Source organism: Carassius carassius, chromosome 43, assembly GCF_963082965.1.
Source record: "Carassius carassius chromosome 43, fCarCar2.1, whole genome shotgun sequence".
In the NCBI taxonomy this organism is placed as follows: domain Eukaryota; kingdom Metazoa; phylum Chordata; class Actinopteri; order Cypriniformes; family Cyprinidae; genus Carassius; species Carassius carassius.
The window spans coordinates 12,836,306-12,856,724 of record NC_081797.1 but is presented as its reverse complement, the minus strand read 5'-3'; the positions used below and the strand labels follow the sequence as shown (position 1 = coordinate 12,856,724).

At 36.6% G+C, this 20,419-nt stretch overlaps 3 protein-coding genes across 3 annotated transcripts; 2 read left to right on the top strand and 1 right to left on the bottom strand.

Moving 5' to 3' along the window:
- The first annotated feature begins 31 nt into the window (after positions 1–31).
- prr5a (proline rich 5a (renal)) lies at positions 32–8,400 on the top strand. Its single transcript, XM_059536675.1, has 10 exons — positions 32–504; positions 2,727–2,907; positions 4,026–4,136; positions 4,220–4,300; positions 5,390–5,438; positions 5,528–5,585; positions 5,669–5,760; positions 5,838–5,978; positions 6,188–6,326; positions 7,833–8,400. Exons 2-10 carry the CDS (start codon positions 2,780–2,782, stop codon positions 8,369–8,371), a joined length of 1,338 nt encoding a protein of 445 aa, XP_059392658.1. The 5' UTR covers positions 32–504; positions 2,727–2,779; the 3' UTR covers positions 8,372–8,400.
- A 3,034-nt stretch (positions 8,401–11,434) lies between these two features.
- Positions 11,435–13,592, top strand: LOC132125304 (F-box/LRR-repeat protein 14-like). The gene has a single exon (XM_059536676.1). The coding sequence runs from the start codon at positions 11,847–11,849 to the stop codon at positions 13,080–13,082; it is 1,236 nt and encodes a 411-aa protein (XP_059392659.1). The 5' UTR covers positions 11,435–11,846; the 3' UTR covers positions 13,083–13,592.
- Positions 13,593–14,257: 665 nt separating this feature from the next.
- chrm2b (cholinergic receptor, muscarinic 2b) lies at positions 14,258–20,017 on the bottom strand. Its single transcript, XM_059536674.1, has 3 exons — positions 19,931–20,017; positions 16,330–17,184; positions 14,258–15,106 (listed from the first exon to the last, which is right to left on the bottom strand). Exons 2-3 carry the CDS (start codon positions 17,150–17,152, stop codon positions 14,511–14,513), a joined length of 1,419 nt encoding a protein of 472 aa, XP_059392657.1. The 5' UTR covers positions 17,153–17,184; positions 19,931–20,017; the 3' UTR covers positions 14,258–14,510.
- Between the last annotated feature and the right edge of the window lie 402 nt (positions 20,018–20,419).

Genomic DNA, 20,419 nt, shown 5'->3' with positions numbered 1-20,419 from the left:
ACCGCTGGTGTGCTAAATTGTATCCCTGTCAACTCAGCAGGGATTGTCTCAATCTAAATTAGGGATCCAGATAAAGATTGCCGCCCTGTTACTGGATTGAATATGGATTTCATTCGCCTATATATGGCTTCCTGCTGAGCTTGAACATTGAGCTCATGAAGCGAAACGGAAACATAATTTCCTTTACTTAATATTAGCATATCAGGCATTGATTTCATTTTGTCTCGAGCGCATCGCGACCCTTTGCACAGTGGCGCGCGTGCACGTGTTGGGGCGTGAACGCGCCACAGTCTGGACCGCCGTCTAGTCAGACAGTCTGCGACTCGTGAAGCAAAAAGGAGGGGCGAATATTGGGGATGCCACAGGAATGATCCATTAACCCCGCACAACCCACATCCGCATTTATGGATTAGTTTCTCCTGAAGTCAAAGCCATCATATGTATTGTTTTCGTCATCACTGAAGTTACTTAAATATCCCCACTTTGCAAGCGGAGCACATGATGGTGAGTGGGAACATTGTTACGATGCACTACTGTTTCTGTAGAGTGTTAGAACCGGGAGTTTAATGCTAAACTGCGTTTTTTATCCCTGGGTGAATGGTGTATTGTTGCGCTGTTTGTCAATAACAAACGTGCCTTGATCATCGTAAGGTACATTGAGTACCCAGTGCGTCAATCCCGCCATGAATAACTTACAGCTAGTGATGAAACATGTAACCAGCAGAAAATGATGCATTGTAACACGGCCACTTGGGTTGCTTGATTCTTATCGAGTTTTAATAGAAGAGGCAAGCGAGATCTATTTGTCCAGAATGGGAAGTGATGCCCTTCCTCTCAAACAGGCTTCTCAGGTTTACCCAGACGTCGTCGTTTTAACTGTCTGCACTTTGGAAAGGGTAATGGACTCCTCCTGCTCCTCGAACACATCGTGGCTCGTGTCCTGGCACGTTCAGTGAACAAAGGGAAACTGACATGAGGCTTCAGGGAAAGTGGAACATAAAGCAAAGTCACATATTTAGGTCGAGGCCGTTGAGATGCGTTTGTGTGTGTGTGTGTGTGTGTGTGTGTGTGTGTGTTTAATAAAGAGGCCATTCAACGCTCTTACGGCCGCGTGAGCAAATGATGACAGACTGATGCAAGGCAAGTCTTTTGTTGTAGTAGCCTATTTCTTCTGCGAAGCTTCCCAGATGCTCCAGCAGGGGGCGCGGGATGAATTGTGTCGCATGGAGGAACACATGTAGAATGTATAACGTAAACAAGCACATCGATCTTTGCTTTAACAGCAGCCGAAATGAATGACATTTGGGGGGTATTCGACAGAATATAAAAGAATAATAGTTTTTACTGTAGTTCGCTTGTAAAATGGGCTCATAATCGAGACTTGTTACCAAATGCTTGCATTAGGGAGTTGTGAAATTTAAAGGGATAGTTCACTTAAAATTGAAAATGTTGTCATTACACACCCTCATGTCGTTTCAAACCAGGGGTGTGTTTCCCAAAAGCAACGGTAGCTAACTATTGTGGTAAGTTCCACTGAACTCTATTGGTAATCATAGTTGCTTTTGGGAAACCCTGTATGAGATAAAATTCGATTTTTCTTTTAAAGTCCATGCTGGTTGCTCTTTTCTTTGCAATTACAATGAATGGAGACTTGATCTTCAAAATGAATTTGAGATTCGGATCAGTTAATTTTGAGAACAAATCATTCAGATGGATAACTAATTAATTGTAATGAAATTAAGGTTAGTTAAAGAGATACTTCACCCGAAAATGACACTTTTGTCATCATTTTCACACCCTCGAGTTGTTTCAAACTTGTATTAATTTCTCTTTGTATTTCGAAGAATGTTGTTAAAGAAACATTTGAATAAAAGTCAGTAGGTACTGTCACCCTCATGTCATTGCAAACTCGAAAGACCTTTGTTCATCTTCTGAACACAAATGAAGTTATTTTTGATGAAATCCAAGAGCTTTCTGTCCCTGCATAGACCGCAACGCAAATTACATGTTCATGGCCCGAAAAGGTAATAAGGACATCATTAAAATAGTCCATGTGACATCAGTGGTTCAACATTAATTTTATGAAGCCATAATAATATTTTTGTGCTCAAAGAAAACAAAAATAATGACTTTATTTAGCAATATTTGTCAGTCTTCAGTGAGTGCTCACGAGATCTACTGATGACGCAGGAGCCGGCGTTCTGACATAAAACCCCATGTGCTGAGCTTTGTTTAAAAGTAGAGGAAGTCGCACGATTTAAATAAAGCGGTCTTTGTAAACATGTCTGAAGATTTTGACTTGCGGATGACTTGCATTTTTTTGCCCAGCCTTACTTATACGAACCAGAATATACAGATGAAGAGAGATGAACGTCCTACGTCAGAATATACATAAAAAAATATTCTTGTAGCTTCAAAAAATTTTGGTTGAATCACTGATTTCACAAAGACTATTTTAACAATGTTCTTACTAAAGAATTAGTACATCAATTGTGTTTCTTTGTATGCTGGGTCAGAAAGCTCTCGGATTTCATCAAAAAGATCTTAATTTGTGTTCCTGAGATGAACAAGGTCTTACAGGTTTGGAACCACGCGGGTGAGTAATTAATGCAGAATTTTCATTTTTGGTGATCTAATTCCTTAAAGATGCATTCATGAGTTATGCGGGAGCAGCCACCACAACACGCTCTCATTTTTTCTCTTTCTTTGTCCATTTGTGTTATCAGAAGGACCAGAGATGTTCTGATTGAAAGGAGGATCTGGCAGCCTTTCGATAACAATGCTGGAGAACTTGAGCGGAGCCCACATTGATCGACCCGCCCCTAGATCATCCACGTTCAGCTTCTCTGCCCTGTTTGCTCTGCCACACCACCTTCACATGGATGGAAGCAGTCATCCATTCAGGAGGTAAAACTGATGCTGTGAACAAAACCATTAACACAGTCACTTCCTGCTATACATACTCATATCCTGTTATTTGTTTGTGATGTCCTTTGTTTTCCTGTACACCCTAAATAAGCCCTATTACAACATTTTCTCACAATGTGTGACATTCCTCAATTTACCACCTGCTGAGGGAGTCACTTTGTGTGTGTTAGTCTAGTATCAGTATGATGCCACAGGAGATGACTTAGTTCCATGTATCAAAATGGGTTAATCAATATTAATGTAAATTCAATGAGTGCAGACAGGGCCAGTGACAAATGGGTCAACATTTTCCAGACTAAAATCAATAAAGTACAGTCACCAGTGTCTGTAATATTTATTTTTCATACTTTTATAAAATATATATATATATATATAATTAAAAATTAAAATTAATTGTTGTTATTATATTATTTATAACTTTTTTTGGTTTAATTGTATTTTTTTGTTAAAATAAATGTATGTGTTTAAGTGTGCGTGTGTGTACATATATATATATATATATATATATATATATATATATATTTATATATATATAATTATATTTCATATAATACACTATTTTTACTTTTGTACAGTATATAAAATATATTTTTATATTTAAAAACTTAAGATAATGTAATAACAATGATGATATAAAACATTTTGTAAACATAACTAATATATATATATATATATATATATATATATATATATATATATATAATGTATATATAATGTATATATAAAAAAGTTTTTTTTTTTTTTTGAGCACTTCAAAGAGTAAACATTTTAAAACCAGCTCACATCGCTAGGAGGAGCAGGCTGTCACTCCCTCAAACTAGGAGTGTGAAAGAAGGGGTGTTTTTGTGTTGCTTAACTATTAAACGAGATTGGTTCATCTTTGTGGGTGTGTGTGTGTGTTTGACAGAGAGATAGAAACTAAGGAAAGGATGGAATGTAATGTTAGCAGGAAGGAAATTGGTTTCTCAACAATAAACCAGTAGTTTCCTCCCCTTCTCGTCTCTAGCTGCATCTTTCCAGCTCCTCCCCTTCTCTCACTTGTTGTTGCTGTTCTGGACTAACTGAACCGTGTTTTATCCCTCTGTTTGAACCATGAGGACTCTGTACCGCTTGAAGTTGGTAAGTTCTCCAAATCTGAGTCAGCTGGGCAAAAATGAAAAGGCTTCACTGGAGGAGAGAGGATCAGGCCCTAATGCCACATGGAACAGGTTAGTGCGGGTTTTGTGTGTAGTGCATGTCAATAAGTGTCAGAAACTGAGATGTAATTTCCCGTCTGTGTGATTTATTTCAGCATTCACAACGCAGTTATTGCTGTATTCCAAAAGAAAGGACTGGCGGACAACGAACTCTATACACTCAATGAAGGTGTGAGGTGAGGAAAAACAGCATGGTATGTTGTGCTTCTTGTTATTTTAAATTAATTTCGCTAGAATGGTAACTGTTAGAAGTGTTTAAAATGTACACGTTGGCAGCAGTGGAGTCTTCACATTATCAGCAGAACAGTTGTGAGAGGACGCAGAGCCTCAGTCCACTATTATATAACTATTACCAGAAAAAAATGTGAAGCAATAAAATACCAGCTAAGAAAAACATACCATATCATATTTCACCCCAAAATCAAAAGTAAAAAATAAGAAAATATTTTTAACACATCAAATTAAGCTTATTCTTTTTATCAAATTTTAAGCTTATTATATTTTTTTTGTATTGTGATATTACATATTTTTTGTCATAATTAAGCACAATTGCCCCCATTCTCATTACAGTATTAATAATGGTATAAATAGGGTTTTTTTTTGTTTTTTTTTTTTTGCATTTCTTTAATAAGAATTTGGGAGGAGATGTGGCTAATTCTCAAGAAAATAATGCAGAAAAAGACACTTCATCTAAAATATATTTTTTAATAATTTGTAAATCATTCAGTACTTTGTGATCAGTAAGATGTTTTTAAAAGAAAAATGTATACTTTTTTTCTCCACAAGGTCGCAATAAATTGAAAAAAAGCTTTTTTACTTTTCTAATGAATGGAATTCTTTTTATTCATCAAAGAATCCTAAAAAAATGTAGCATGGGTTCCACAAAAATATGAAGAAGCACCCGTTTTTAACATTCAGCTTTGCATCACAAAAATAAATGACATTTTAAAATTATAACAATAAAAAATGGTTAATATAAATTGTAAGAATATTACACAATATTGTTTTTTACTGTTTATGCATTTGTTTGTTTTTATCATCAAATGAATAAAGTCTTGGTAAGCTTAAGTGACTTCTAACAAACATTAAAACATTTTACCGACCCCAAACTTTTGAATGGTAGTGAATACTGTGTATAAGTAATATTGTTAAAATTATTTTATAAATAGTATATAATTACCCATTTATGTATGTATAATGATTTGATTTTTCTTCCGAAACACATTTTAAACACATTAAAATGTTATAATATTTCATTTTATCAGGCAGCTATTGAAAACGGAGTTGGGCTCATTCTTTACAGAATACCTCCAGGTAAGATATTTAATTATTTTATTTATAGAGATTTGTTTGTTTGTTCTAATATGTAGATTGCATTTCTTCCCTCTTTTCCTCATCATCAGAATCAGCTTTTAACTAAAGGCATGGTCATTTTACGGGACAAAATACGGTTTTATGAAGGTATACCCTCCCATTTTAAACATCTCTTATAATAATTTTTTAACTTAATGTCATTACACAGTATGTCACTTGTACACAAACAGGTCAGAAGTTACTGGACTCTTTGGCTGAGACCTGGGACTTCTTCTTTTGTGATGTTCTCACCATGCTTCAAGCCATCTTCCACCCCGTCCAGGTACAGTCTAGACATTCTGTGTGAAATAAGTGGGTAGACGTCAGTTACAGCAGTGGTGTGTGTTTATGGCGTCTCAGGGGAAGGAGCCATCGGTGCGTCAGCTGGCCCTGCTGCACTTCCGAAACACCATCACCCTTAACGTGAAGCTGGAGGAGGCTCTGTCCAGACCGCGAGCACGCGTCCCTCCCTCCATCGTCCAGATGCTTTTGGTGTTACAGGTACACATCTTCTTAGATCATGTGAAAGATCCAGCCATACTGTCATGAGCTGCACCCAGAGATTATAACATCGGGTCATTCGCCCTGATTTCAGCAGTTGTGTCTCATTGAGTGAGACATTAATCATAGGCCTTGTGCGTCTCAACTACAATGACTGTAAGGAATACTTCAAAAGAGATCGAGTCAAAGTGAAACTTCCTGTCTTCCAGGGGGTTCATGAATCTAAAGGTGTGAGTGAAGAATACCTGAAGCTGGAGTCTCTCATTCAGAAGGTGGTGTCACCGTACCTGGGCACGCAGGGACTGTGTTCACATGAGTGTGGCGCCTCTCAGTGCTCCTGTGTTATCGGTGAGAGAAGCAATAAAGAAGCATTTTGAAAACCCAACGTTTCAGATATCCAAAGAAGGGAACTGGAGGGATAGTTCACAAGTTAAAATGGCAGCTGTATATTAAAAAAATAAAATAAGCAGTGACAGCAGAAAAGAAGGGAAACATATTCTACAGATCAAAACTAAGAAATTTGAATGTTTGAAGTCTCTTCTGCTCAACAAGGCTTCATTTATTAAAAAAAAAATACAGTTAAAATGGTTATATTGTGAAATATTATTACAATTTAAAATAACTTTTTTTATTATAATATAATTTAAAATGCAATTTATTTCGGTGATGGCAAAGCTAAATGTTTTCAGCATCATGACTCCAGTCTTCAGGGTCACATGATCCTTCAGAAATCAATCTAGTATAATGATTTGGTGCTCAAGAAACATTTATTATTATCAATGTTGAAAACAGTTTTGTATTTTTGTGGAACCAATAATACATTTTTTTCAGGATTCTTTGATGAATCGAAAGTTCTAAATATTTGAAACCGAAATCTTACTTAACATTAAATGCTTTTACATTTATGCCAGTTTACATTTGTTACAAAAGTTAAATTGAAAGATTTAAAATGTTAGAAAATGTTACTGAGCCCAAACCTCAGAACAGTACTATACGTGTTATACATATAATTTTCTGTAAAAAAAAGCTTGGAAGGACAGCAGTGAAAATGACCAACATTTGTATCTTAATAATGCAAAGAAATAAAACATTATTAAACTGTCCACCACTACTTTTCAGTGGTCCTCCACATAATTTACACACACAGAATAATTCAGTAAAACTTATTAATTAATCATTTTTTCCTGCATCATAGAAATACAGAAAAAAATAAAAAGATTTCAAGATCAAGAATGAGTTTTAAAAAGGACTGTTTTCATGTATTAAAACACATTTATACTATATGAGGAAAAACACTATTAATATTATAATATAAATATTATAGCATGTTGTTTTCTAAAATTAAATAACTGGCTACATTTAAAATAATAGGTGGAAAACATTTATTTTGTGTGTGTTTTTTTTCTACATGTTGTTAATGTTAGCTGTATAAACCTAAAGAGACAGATTTTAATTATATTGTTTCTAAATCTCTTTTCATCATAAATGGAATTTAAGATGACAAACTTCATAAAAATACACAAATACAATAATATATCTGAAATAACATATTTCACAAGGTAGGAGGGATAAATGGAAAAAATAACTAAGGCTTTCAGTAGAATAAAAAAGCAGAATAAATCTATCAATATCAAATGTGTAAAAAAAAAAAAAAATGCATTAAACTTTAATTTAATAAATGGATGAACTGTCCCTTTAAGAATCTTGCAAGGATGTTCTCCACCCATAAACATTTACTGCTTTGATCATTCAGCCGCTTACAAATCTGTAAAGTATATCAGAACTGTACGACTACTGCTGTGTGTTCAATGAAAAAGCAGCATATCATTATTTATTTATTTTTTTGATTTCCAGAGAGGCATTTGCAGTATTGCTGGTCCAAGTCTGCAGACCTGCCCTCCAGTAATCCAGTAGTGCGCTCCAAGAGTTACAACATCCCCATGCTGACCCCTGTGGCCGAGTACGACTCTGAAGTGAGCTCTGTGGGCAGCGTCGGCATCCGGCGTCACTCTGCGTGTGACGTCACTTCCTGCATAGAGCCCCAAGGCTATTCGGCCCTGTCTGTGGGAATAGAGACCAGCTCGACCCCTAGACTCTCACTTGATCACGATCTCACCCTGTCTGGTGTGATGCGAGGGGCCACAGGACAGCCAGCTCTGATTTCTCCACCCGTCTTCATCCACACCTCCGCAGGGTGTCTGCATGCAGTGGACGCCCCGTTGGCTTTATCCGAAGTGGACAAGGCCCCCTCATCGCCCCCGAGCTGCTCCTCCAGTCCGGAGACCATTGTAATGCAGGGGCTGGACTCACTGGAATCGGATCCTGACGGTATCTTCATTGACTTTTCCCACTGCCGCTCTGATTCTTTCGGAACGAGCAGGAAAACTAGCTGATGGAATCAAATTGCTGTGAAGAATCCATTTCAGATGTTTCAGATTATTAACTACCATCATTTTCTGTGAACTTGTGAAGTAGCTATGTATGTTGTGATTTTTTTTAAACTGGAATTTCATTCCTGCTTTGCGCAAATGCCAAGGCTGCTTTGTGTGAAAAATGGGAGAAGACTCAATTTAAAGTGATTGTTTTTATAATGTTCTAAACCTGTGGATGAATTTTTGATTTTTTCTAGTTTTTCATAGACAATAGACGTGGAATGTCTCCATTTTAATTAATACACATTTTACTGTCTCAAATTAAGAGAAGCTTATTTCCCCGATGGAATAAAAAAAATTAAAAAGGGTGATTGAGGCTTTTTATCTCACAATTTAGAGTTATTTCTAATAATTAAGACTTTTGTCTTAGAACTCCTGGATTTGCAAGAAAAAAGTCAGACAATTATGTTTGTTTGTTTTTGTCGAAAAACTTATTGTGAGATATCAAGTCAGAATTAAGTAAAAAAGTCTGACTTCAAAGAAGTTTAAAACTCAAAATCATTTGCGAGATGTAAACTTGAAACTACGACTTTCTAATTTAAAAATTGTGAGATAAAATAAATCGCAATTGTGAGAAAAAAGTCAGCTATTTAAAAAAAAAACAATTATTCCATGGCAGAAATATACTTCCACACTCATTTTGCTTAAAGTGGTTGTCACATTTACTGTGGTTTGTTGAATTTTCGCAGGCGAAATCCAGTTATTTCAATAGGAATTCATAAAGTTGGGAATTTCACGTGAGGGAGAAAGAATTCGCAATGGGTACATGTTTTCACATGGATTTGCCACGTCGACCATCAGAAAGCTGATAGGTTTATTAGTTCTTCTGTGTGAGGTGTGCTTCATACATCAATACCCAATCAACAATAGACAACTGGCTTTTTTATTTGCGAAATATTGACTGCACCTTAAATGAGCTTCACGTATCGTAATGTGTTATGAGACGACAGTATGCCTAAATGGAGAAATCATTATTGTCGCTCTTGACCACATGCACTATTTATTGTCATAGGGCTTTAAACGTACTACATTTAGTGCTTTTTAATTATTGTCAAGCTAATCTGCACTCTATATGGTATAATGATAATGTCGCTAATGATAATACAGTGCAGAACATTGTACGTCTTTCTCAATCTTGTTGCTTTTTTTATGTGACAATAATAAGCTGCCTGGAAGTTAAAGGGATCGTTCACCTAAAAATGAAAATGTTATGATTACCTGCTTACCCACAAGGCTTTCAAGATGTATGTGACTTAGTTTCTTCATTAGGACACAAACTGAGATTTTTAACTCAAACTGTTGCAGTCTATCAGTCTTATAATGTAAGTGGATGGGAATCCCAGCTTAAAAATCTCAATTTGTTTTCTACTGAAGAAGCAAAGTCACCTACATCTTGGCTGCCCTGGGGGTAAGCAAGTAAACATCACATTTTCATTTTTGGGTGAACTATCCCTTTAATCAGGGTTTGCTAATTGAATGTGTTAACAAAAACTCCCTTTTAGTTAGTTGATAAAATAGAATAAATACAGAAAGATGGCATTAGATGAAACTGGACTGCTAAAATTTAATTTTTCACTGAAAAAGGCTACATAATCAGAAGGTATTCTTTCATTTAAAAAGATTATTATCTGATATATTTAGAATTTAGTAGTTAATTTAATTGGTAAATACGCTCAAGTATAATTGGGTAAATGCTTATTCCAGTTTATGATGCATAAAAGCCCCATTGTATAAAAAATTAGTACAAAAAGGTACTATAAAAGAGTTTTTTGTGGTTTTTGTTTCTGTTTTCTATGTATGTAAACTTTTTGTTTAGGTTATAAGATCATGAATTTCTCTGTAATTTTATAGATTTGAGATTGAGCATACTAGCATAGATTTTTACACAAGCAACATTTTTTAGAAATGTAAAAAGTTTACAGAGGTACTTTAACACCTTGCACTGTCATTTCTGAAGTCTGCTTACTTTCATAAGGAGTTTGTTATCAGCTTTCATGTGTTCTGCTGTGAAAAACCTCAACAAGGTAGAATTTGTAGTAAAATACTTTTATGCTTCACGTTTATGGGTGTTTCAAAGTTTATTTGTGAAGTCCGTGAACAAACAGGCAGGGTTTTATATTGGTCGTGCTCTTATTTTATTCTGTGCTTTGATAGTTTGTTATCATTTTCTTTGCTAAGTCTCTCGGTAAGATAAACAGAGTTACGTATGAAGGAAGCGTGTAAACCCTCACGACTGATTTCATATTCAAAGATAACTGTGGAGCTTATTTATTTAAGGTCAGTGACGTTGAGCCGGAAGTAAGGTTCGACACATGACTGAATCATTGTTTTGAGCCTAATCTTTTCGATACGTCAGTTGAAACCATGCACGGTTCGTTCACGCATATGATCAGAGCGGCTCTGGAATCAACAACTCAACGATTCACTGATCAAAAACCAGCTTTTATTTAGATAAGTGAGCATTTGGAATGAAACGCGGATTTGACTCAAAGTAAATTACTTTAATACCCTAATATCATATCAAGTTTACAAACAATGACTTGTTAGAAATATATTTACGACCAAAAATAATTGTTTATATATATATAAATGTGCAAAGACTTTTTCAACTTAATTAATTTTGAATGTTGTTTAGCCCTAATGTAAATGCGCATATATTTTAAGAGCATTTCGTTTTTACATGTATATTAAATTATATGTATAATACAATGTACAGATTTTAGAACGACCACGCACGGACGTAGTTGCGCTATGTCGTTAAGATTCACGTTTTGTGAACTAATTCTTTGAAACCGCTCAAAGGAACCGATTCGCGCAAGTGAGTCGCACTTCCCATTACTAATAAGGGGGTTGTTGTTGTTTTTAAAGCACACAATTTGAATTCACTTGGGCAAATGTAATACTTAATTTTGTTTAAGAAAAATAATTACTTTTGATATACATTTCAGACCTTTTGAACGTAAACATAAGGATTTTTCAATGTGTTAAAACAATCCCGCTGAACAGTCACCCTCCCCGTTTTGAATAGATGAAGACAAAGGCTACCGGAAACCGGACTCCATAGTTTTCGTCAAATGGCTGGCTGATTTGTATTCACGCGAAATCGTTTGTTTTCTCCGACCGTTTATGTTCAGTTTTTCCAAAAGTCATTCCTGCGCGCTTTTTCATGGATCTATATTTATGTTTACTAAACTTGCGCCGCGATTTAGAAACAGTCACTACGGAGACCTGGCGGTGCAAACACAGCGACGTGAGCTGGTTATTCCAAGCGAATGAATCCCAGACCGAGTTCTAAATGCAACAAAGCGCGTTCGGTTTTTATTTTCGTTGTTCATTTACTTCCATTTCTCACGGCATTCATTTTACATGCGGTCCCCGCCGGCAGAAGACCAGACCAGACTAATAACTTCGCTAAGCTAACGAGCCGCTCTCAGAAATGGAGATCCACGTCTCGAGCCTCTTCCCGGAGATCTTAGCGATGATTTTCAACTACCTGGACGTCAAAGGCAAAGGCAGAGTCGCGCAAGTATGCACGGCGTGGAGAGACGCATCGTACCATAAATCCGTCTGGAGAGGAGTAGAAGCCAAACTCCACCTGAGGAGAGCAAACCCGTCTCTGTTCCCCAGCCTCCAAACCAGAGGCATCAAGAAAGTCCAGATCCTCAGCCTGAGGCGCAGCCTGAGCTATGTGATCCAGGGCATGCCCAACATCGAGAGCCTTAACTTGAGCGGATGCTACAACCTAACGGATAACGGCCTGGGACATGCATTCGTGCAGGACATCCCGTCCCTGAGGATGCTCAACCTGAGCCTGTGCAAACAGATCACCGATTCCAGTTTGGGCAGGATCGCGCAGTATCTCAAGAACCTGGAGCTGCTGGATCTGGGCGGGTGTAGTAATATCACCAACACGGGGTTGTTGCTTATCGCCTGGGGGCTTCATAATCTCAAAAGCCTGAATTTGAGAAGCTGCAGACATGTCTCGGATGTAGGCATCGGACACCTGTCCGGCATGACGCGCAGCGCCGCGGAGGGCTGCTTGAGTCTGGAGCACCTCACTTTGCAGGACTGTCAGAAACTCACCGATCTGTCGCTCAAGCACATTTCGAAGGGCCTCAACAAGCTGAAAGTCCTAAACCTGAGCTTTTGCGGTGGTATATCCGACGCTGGCATGATCCACCTGTCGCACATGACCCACCTCTGGACTCTGAACCTGCGCTCGTGCGATAACATCAGCGATACGGGACTCATGCATCTCTCCATGGGCGCTCTGAGGCTTTGTGGGCTGGATGTGTCGTTCTGCGACAAAGTGGGCGACCAGAGCCTGGCTTACATCGCGCAGGGCTTGTACCAGCTCAAGTCCCTGTCGCTGTGCTCGTGCCACATCAGCGATGACGGGATCAACCGGATGGTCCGGCAGATGCACGAGCTCAAGACGCTGAACATCGGCCAGTGCGTGCGGATCACGGACAAGGGCCTCGAGCTCATAGCGGATCACCTGACGCAGCTGACGGGGATAGACCTGTACGGCTGTACCAAAATAACCAAAAGAGGACTGGAGAGAATCACGCAGCTGCCCTGCCTTAAGGTGTTGAATTTGGGACTTTGGCAAATCACCGAGGTCAAGGGTTTAGGAGACGCGTCTGAGATCCTGCCCTGCTACACCTCGTGACTACCTCAGCGATGTCTTGGCTCTTCTAGAGACGTGTAGTATTTTATGAAGACGTCGTGTACTGTGTTACTAAGCCTGTTCGGGAAAGAGGCGTGATGTAGTTCAAATTGAATCAGCAATAAAACACTGAAACAGCCTTGTTAATGCTATAGTCTGAGGGTCCCCTTTGAATGCCTTTGTGTTTTTCTGTACTTTGTTTTAGAGCTTCATATTGAGGTAACATGTATTTTATTCTCATTTCCACTGACAAACGCATTTTGTCACTGCCTTTAAGTATTAATCCTGAAAAACCAGCATTATAATGCAAACTGAAGAGAAAAAAAATATTTACCATGTGCGTGGACACGGACGGAAAACTTGCTTGGTGGGTTTATGCGATTCCTCGCTGGAAATGGAACATATGCAATTTAAACTGTTTAAAAAAAGGCCAGTTTGCTTGGTAAAGACTTACAAGATGTCTGTTTATTTTATTATGATAAATGATTAAAGCTAAAATTGTTTTTAACTGAATTGTTTCGTTACTGATAATAATAAAAAAAAAACACTTAAAAAAAGCCTAAATAACTAAACAGTGCATATTATGTACATAAGATAACATGATAATCAAATATGTTTGATGTACATTTAATTGGAAGTGAAAAAGTGCAAATTAGATTAGAACACTGCTGTACATTCCAATCGTAGATTAATCACAGTAAATAAATACTTTTTTACACATGCAGAATATTGCACCTCTTAGAAATTAATAATAATTATATAAAAAAAAATTGTATATATATATATATATATATATATATATATATATATATTAGTGTAGTAATGAAACACCATTATTAAATACTAAGAAATTAAAGTCACATTGAAAGAGAACACGTGATTCTTACCAAATACACGCACTGTAATGGAGGTCTCTTTGGTTAAAATATACAATAAAATTGCAAATTAATATTACAGTTTAAGGTAACTTATTTTTATTTGAATGTATTTTAAAATATAATTTATTCCTGTGATGCAAGGCTGAATTTACAGCATCATCACTCCAGTCTTCAGTGTCACATGATCCTTCAGAAATCATTCTGATATGCAGATTTGCTGATCAATAAACATTTCTTCTTCTTATTAATGCTGAAAACAGTGGTGGTGCTTAACATTTTTGTGCAACAGTAGTGTGTTTTATACATACAATTTGTAATAAAATGTTTAGCAAGAAGCTTGGAAGGGCACCAATTAAAATGACCAATATTTGTATTTTAATAATGCAAAGAAATAAAACGCAGCTACTTTTCAGCAGTCCTCATCATTTGGCTGCTGACATATCATATAAATGTTTCAACAGTTGGGACAAGCCTGGTATTTTCAAACCCAGGAACGGATCCTAACTACCAGACTCTGGATATGGTCAGTGAAGCTGTTCCTAAGTGCACAGTCTTAATGTTTTCTGGGGGCATGAATATCCCTGTATCTGCATGTCAGCAGCTGTTTGAAGGTGTCCTTGAAGGTGACATTGCACAGGGCATAGCAGGCTGGGTTCACCATACTGTTTATGTAGCAGAGCCAGTAGCCAAAGGTCCACATCGTGTTTGGAATACAGGTCGAGCAAAACGTGTTGATGAGCACCATGACATTGTAGGGCGTCCATGTGGCTGCAAACGCCACCAGAATGGCCATAATGGTCCTTGTGACTTTCTTCTCCCGCAATGATAAGCTCTTTCTGTTCTGAATCTTCTGTGACACCAGACTCAGCCTAGTCTTCCCGTTGGTCATGTCCTGAGCTCTGTTGTTGGGTTTATAGGTGTTTTGCAGGTCCTTTTGGGATGTTGTTCTGAAGCAAGCAAATCTGGCCCAACTTCCTGTGGCTAGCGGAGCTGATTGGTTCTGATGGCTTCTGATGTCACTGTTAGTGCATACAGATACGGCCTCCTCATCCCTCAGATTGGAAGAAACGAGCACACTTCCAGATATAGAGTCATTCTCACTCTCACGCTCTTCTCCTGCAGGTGGGTACAGTACATCTTCAGCGAGATCTTTGATAATTATGAGATTTAGCTATTTTTGATTTAGCAAACTGGGAAAAGAACTTAATACTTGTGATTTACTGTATATGGTCAGCTGCCGAGCTCCCAAAGAGACCGTAAAAGTATCATAAAGGTAATTATATGTCTTAGCAGCTTCAATTTCAGTCTTATTTTTATAATTATCATTTATAATTATTTTTAAACATTTTATCAATGATTTTGAACACATTTAATGATTTTGACATTTTAACAATAAATTTTTTTAACAATAAAAAATACATGCACAGATACAGATTATAGATACATAGATAGCTGCTATATATATATATATATATATTCATATTATGAAGCTTTTATTTAATTTTTAAAAAATTATTTTCAAACTAGTTAGCTTTAAAAATTCATGTTTATATATGCATCCTTTGTTTTCATTTTAAATGTGTCTTTATACATGATTATATATACATTTATATTTTTAATCTATCTAATACAATTTTTATTATTCTAAAATAAGATTGTCTTGTACAAAATCTGTACTGAATTTTCCATCAGCTTATTATATTTTAATATTTACTGCTGCCTTTATAATTTTTTACTGAACCTGACTTTTGTTACTTATTGTATCTATTATTTTTGTTTAATGACTCTTTTCTCTTATGAATATTATTAGAGTAATGAAGTAATGAAAAAAGGGGGTCATATTTGAGTGTTCTTTCCAAATATATACTATTACTATTATAGTATTTAATATTTTGAATTAGAGTCATTTTTTAGTTATCATTTAAGTTTGGGTTTTAATGTGTGTGTGTGTGTGTGTGTGTGTGTGTGTGTTTCTGCTTAGCTTTAATACATTTTTATTGTATTTTTAAGAATTTCAGCAATTCAGTTTATTCTATTTTTTCCATTACCAATGCAATTTCTATTTTTTGTGTAAGTTGTTTAGGTTTTTCACCAAATATGTATATTTTATTTTATTATTTCAGATATATTTCATTCCACACAAATGTTATTAAATTTATACATTTTTTAAACTAACATTAGTTAACAATAACAATACTAACTGAAAAGGTTTGGAAATTTCTGGTATAGACTGTTTTTTGGTTTTGGAGCTTGATAGCCCTTGGTCTTAGCATATGAATTGTGTGAAGCATTATAGAAAGTGTGAACATTCTTCAAAATATCTCCCACTGAAGAAAAAAAGTAATACAGGTTTGGAACGTTGAAAATATTACCTGTAGTGGCATCTGAACCCCTCTGCTTGCGTAGGACCATTTCCTCTCCTGCTTGGATCAACTTCCTCTCTGTATTGCTCCCAGCTGTGGGTCCAGCCTGGCCTCCATCATTACTGACTCTAGAAACTCTGCGGTTGTCTCTGCTTCTGACGCGGCTGCGGCTGGCTTTGGAGATCTGCCAGTACAGTACAGTCATGGTGACAACCGGCAGGTAGAAGGCAGCGATGGCTGTGCCGAAGGTGACCACGGCATTGGAGAAAAACTGGATGTAGCACTTGCCCTCGGGAACCGTCCGGCTGCCTGTGAAGAACTGCCAGAACAGGATGGCCGGAGCCCAGAGAATGAACGACAGAGTCCAAGCGGTGGCGATCATCATGCCTGCCATCCTGTGGGTCCTTTTGACCGGGTAGCTGAGAGGTTTGGTGATGCAGAAATATCGGTCAAAGCTGATGATGAGGAGGTTCATAACAGAGGCGTTGCTCACCACATAGTCCAGAGCCAACCAGAGGTCACACACCAAAGCTCCTAAAGGCCAGCGGCCAGTCACAATGTACACAGTGTACAGGTTCATGGAGAAAACACCAATGAACAAATCAGCACATGCTAGACTGAACAGGAAGTAGTTGTTGACCGTCTGGAGGTTCCTGTTGACCTTGATGGAGAGCATGACCAGCACGTTGCCGATAATGGTGATCAGGCTTAAAGTGGTCAGGCCGAGAATGATTAGAACAAGCTCGACGAGCGTGTATGGACTGTGTGGGGAAGAGTCGGTCTTGTTAGCATGGCTGGAGTTTGGAGAAAGAGTGAAGTTGGACGTCTCCATCTTTCCTCATCACAGGACATGCACATCAGAGCCTAAGGGTTAAAAAAATAATATTGCTACTTACATTTACAGATGCTTTTACTTGGGTCAGTAAGCAACCGCATGGCCCAAAGCACCCTAGAAACTGCATAGCAACAGGATAAACCTTTCAGAACACTAGCCTCAGAATATTAAGGTAAAAAAGTCAGGAAACAAATTGTTAGGTCTTTAGACATTTTTTTTCTGTTTATATTTAGTTTGTCTTAGTCAGTTTTCAATATACTGTATCAATAACTAAAACTACAAATTATTTTTTACAATTTAATATATATATATATATATATATAATTTTTAATTTTCATAGTTTTTTATTATAGTTCACTTTGAAGTTATAAAATATGTTTTATTTTGGTTTCAGTTTTTCCAACAATATTTTTATTTTGGTCTTTTTTTCTAAGATATTTCAGTTTAGCTTGAATATAATTTTATACAGTTGTCAAGGCAACATTTCTAGTTTTTAAGTTTTTATATTTTTCTTCAAATTTTTATATTTTACTTCCATTTTATTTCAACTAATTATAGTTTTTATAAATTTTCATTAACAATAGCGATACTAAATAAATTTGTCTTTTCAACTTTCAATATTTTTTTCATCAAAAACTAAAACTAAGCATTTATTTTGAAGTCGTAAAATGCATTTTATTTTTGTTCCATTATTTTTATTTTGGTCAGTTACTTTTTTTTGTTTTGTTATTTAGTTATTTTTTCATTAATTTAATTTAGTTAACAATAGATTCAATACTTTTTGAGGACATCTTTTACTTCATTAAAAATACAATAAATTGTTCAGTAAACATCACTGCTTTCTTTATAATGCACAAAACGCTGTTAAAAAAGGCCGCTCCTGTTTTTATTGTTCAGAATATTACGGCCCGTACCGTGTGGAGAGTGAACTAGCTTGCATGTGTGCGGATGGAGTCTGTTTGCCAAACATCGTTCTCAAACAGAGAGTACATCTGTATTGTTTTGTTGGGCTCTGTGCTGGCACAGGAGAAAAGCTTCACATTGATGGGAGTGATAATACTGCAGGGAAAACATGACTAACTCTGATATTATCACACAGATTTTACAGTAGCTGGATGGATGAAAGGACTCTAGCATATGTCTCATTTACTGTAGCCAGGACAGCCTCTGGGAGCAATAAGCGCATTAGTTTTAACAGGACAGCATGTACTGTACTTCACACTTCAGCTTGTATCAGCACCAAAAACTGCATTCTCAACAACTAGATTTAACCGGTTTTTATGAAAACATGTTAGCGTGTTAAAAAAGCTAAAACTAGCCTAAACTGGTTCAATGGGCTTAGCTGGTCTGCCAGTCTGGATGAGCTGGGTGTTGCTTTGTGTTTTAGAGGGATGCTAGGTTGTTCTGGGTGGTGTTTAGCATGATAATATGTGGTTTCTGTGCTGTTGCTTCTGTTTTGTAGCACGTTTTGTTTAAGTATCTATTACTGCTAACTAAGCAGCTCTTCGTAAAGTCATCACGGGCGGAGCTATATATGATTTAATATATAATGCAAACAGATGGTATATGTGGTTCTTATAAGTGAGCTCCTGAGCAAATATGTACTCTGTCAATGAAAGTTTGGGTTGATTTAAAGTGACTGAAGTTTTGTTTTTACTACTGTGCTTTGAATGGTTATCCTGTTTGTTAAGGGTAGATATAGTGGGGTCTGGTCATCATCACTCTCGGAATAAAGAATAAAGCTGAGGATGTGTGCTGGTTTGTGTTTTATATTCTCTTTGAAGTATAAAGGACATTATGAGCTAATCTAATATGAATAATGTCAATATGGTACAACATATCGCTGAAGCTCTTGGTCTATGTCTGCTGTTTTAAGTCAGATTAATAATAGCACTTATGTGCTGTCTCATTTGCTCACTTCTCAGAAACTATAGTTCTTGTTGGCAAAAACAACGAGGACAGAGCATAATATCAAGATGGAAGGTGTTAAATTGTGAAAACAGACATATTCATTCTTTATCTTAAGATTGTGCTGATTTCAGTCACCAGTCTTCGCCCTTCTAGCTGGTGCCACAAGTTCTTGTTAGAAAGCTTAGCCATGTGGGAAATATCTCAGTGCTGTGACAAAGAACAGCCATCTTAGCACTGGTGATAAAATGTGTACCTTGGATTAGTTTGTGTGTGTATGTTTATGTGTGTTTAGCTGTGTTTCTGAAATCCTTTACATATTTGTTTTATAGTTTAGGGCAGCATGGGGCTAGTTGTCACACTTGTTACTCTAGTGTCACATGGTAGATTAGTTTTTGAAAATCACTTTCTGCATAGGCACATACTTCAATCATTATTGCGCAGGCAGAAGAAGGAGAGAGAGAGAGAGAGAGAGAGAGAGATACATATAAAAATACAGTACAAATATGTACATTTTTGTGACAACACGCCCCAATAGAGAACCTATATAGGTGTAAGTTGTCACAATGTAAACTGTTATAGACTTCTCAGCTAAATTTAAACAGTAAAACAATTATAAAATGCAAAAAAATAATGAAACATCAACATTCTCTAAAAAATAGTTAAACAACATTATAGTTTTACTTAATTTTAAACAATAAAGAATTTATAAAGTGCAAAAAAGTAAATGGTACTGTACAAATATCACTTATAAAACACATGACAACATGTGCACTCCTTTAACGTAGCTCAACTTGTGTAAATCGTAAAAAAAAAAAAAAATTATACAACAGCAATAGTAAAAAAAAAAACATTTATATATTAAACCTTATTTCTGCAGTAAGATGTCCTTCATTGTCCAGTCATAACTTCTATGGGTGCAGATGATTGTCGATAGCATCCGTGTTGTGTGAGGATCAGTGTGAGCTGTCTGGTGTTCTCTGCAGTGACAGTCTGTAAATGAGTGTTTAAACTTGAGGGTGGGCTCTAAACACACCTACATGAGAGCCCAGTGAACCATAAGGAGAGTGGTAGAGCTTAAACATGAACGGAATCTATCTATCCATCTATCTATCCATCTATCTATCTATCAGATGTCTGTCTATCGATTGTCTGTCTATTGTATAGTCGTGGCCAAAAGTTTTGAGAATTACATAAATATTGGAAATTGGAAAAGTTGCTGCTTAAATTTTTATAATAGCAATTTGCATATACTCCGGAATGTTATGAAGAGTGATCAGATGAATTGCATAGTTTTTCTTTGCCATGAAAATTAACTTAATCCTAAAAAAACCTTTCCACTGCATTTCATTGCTG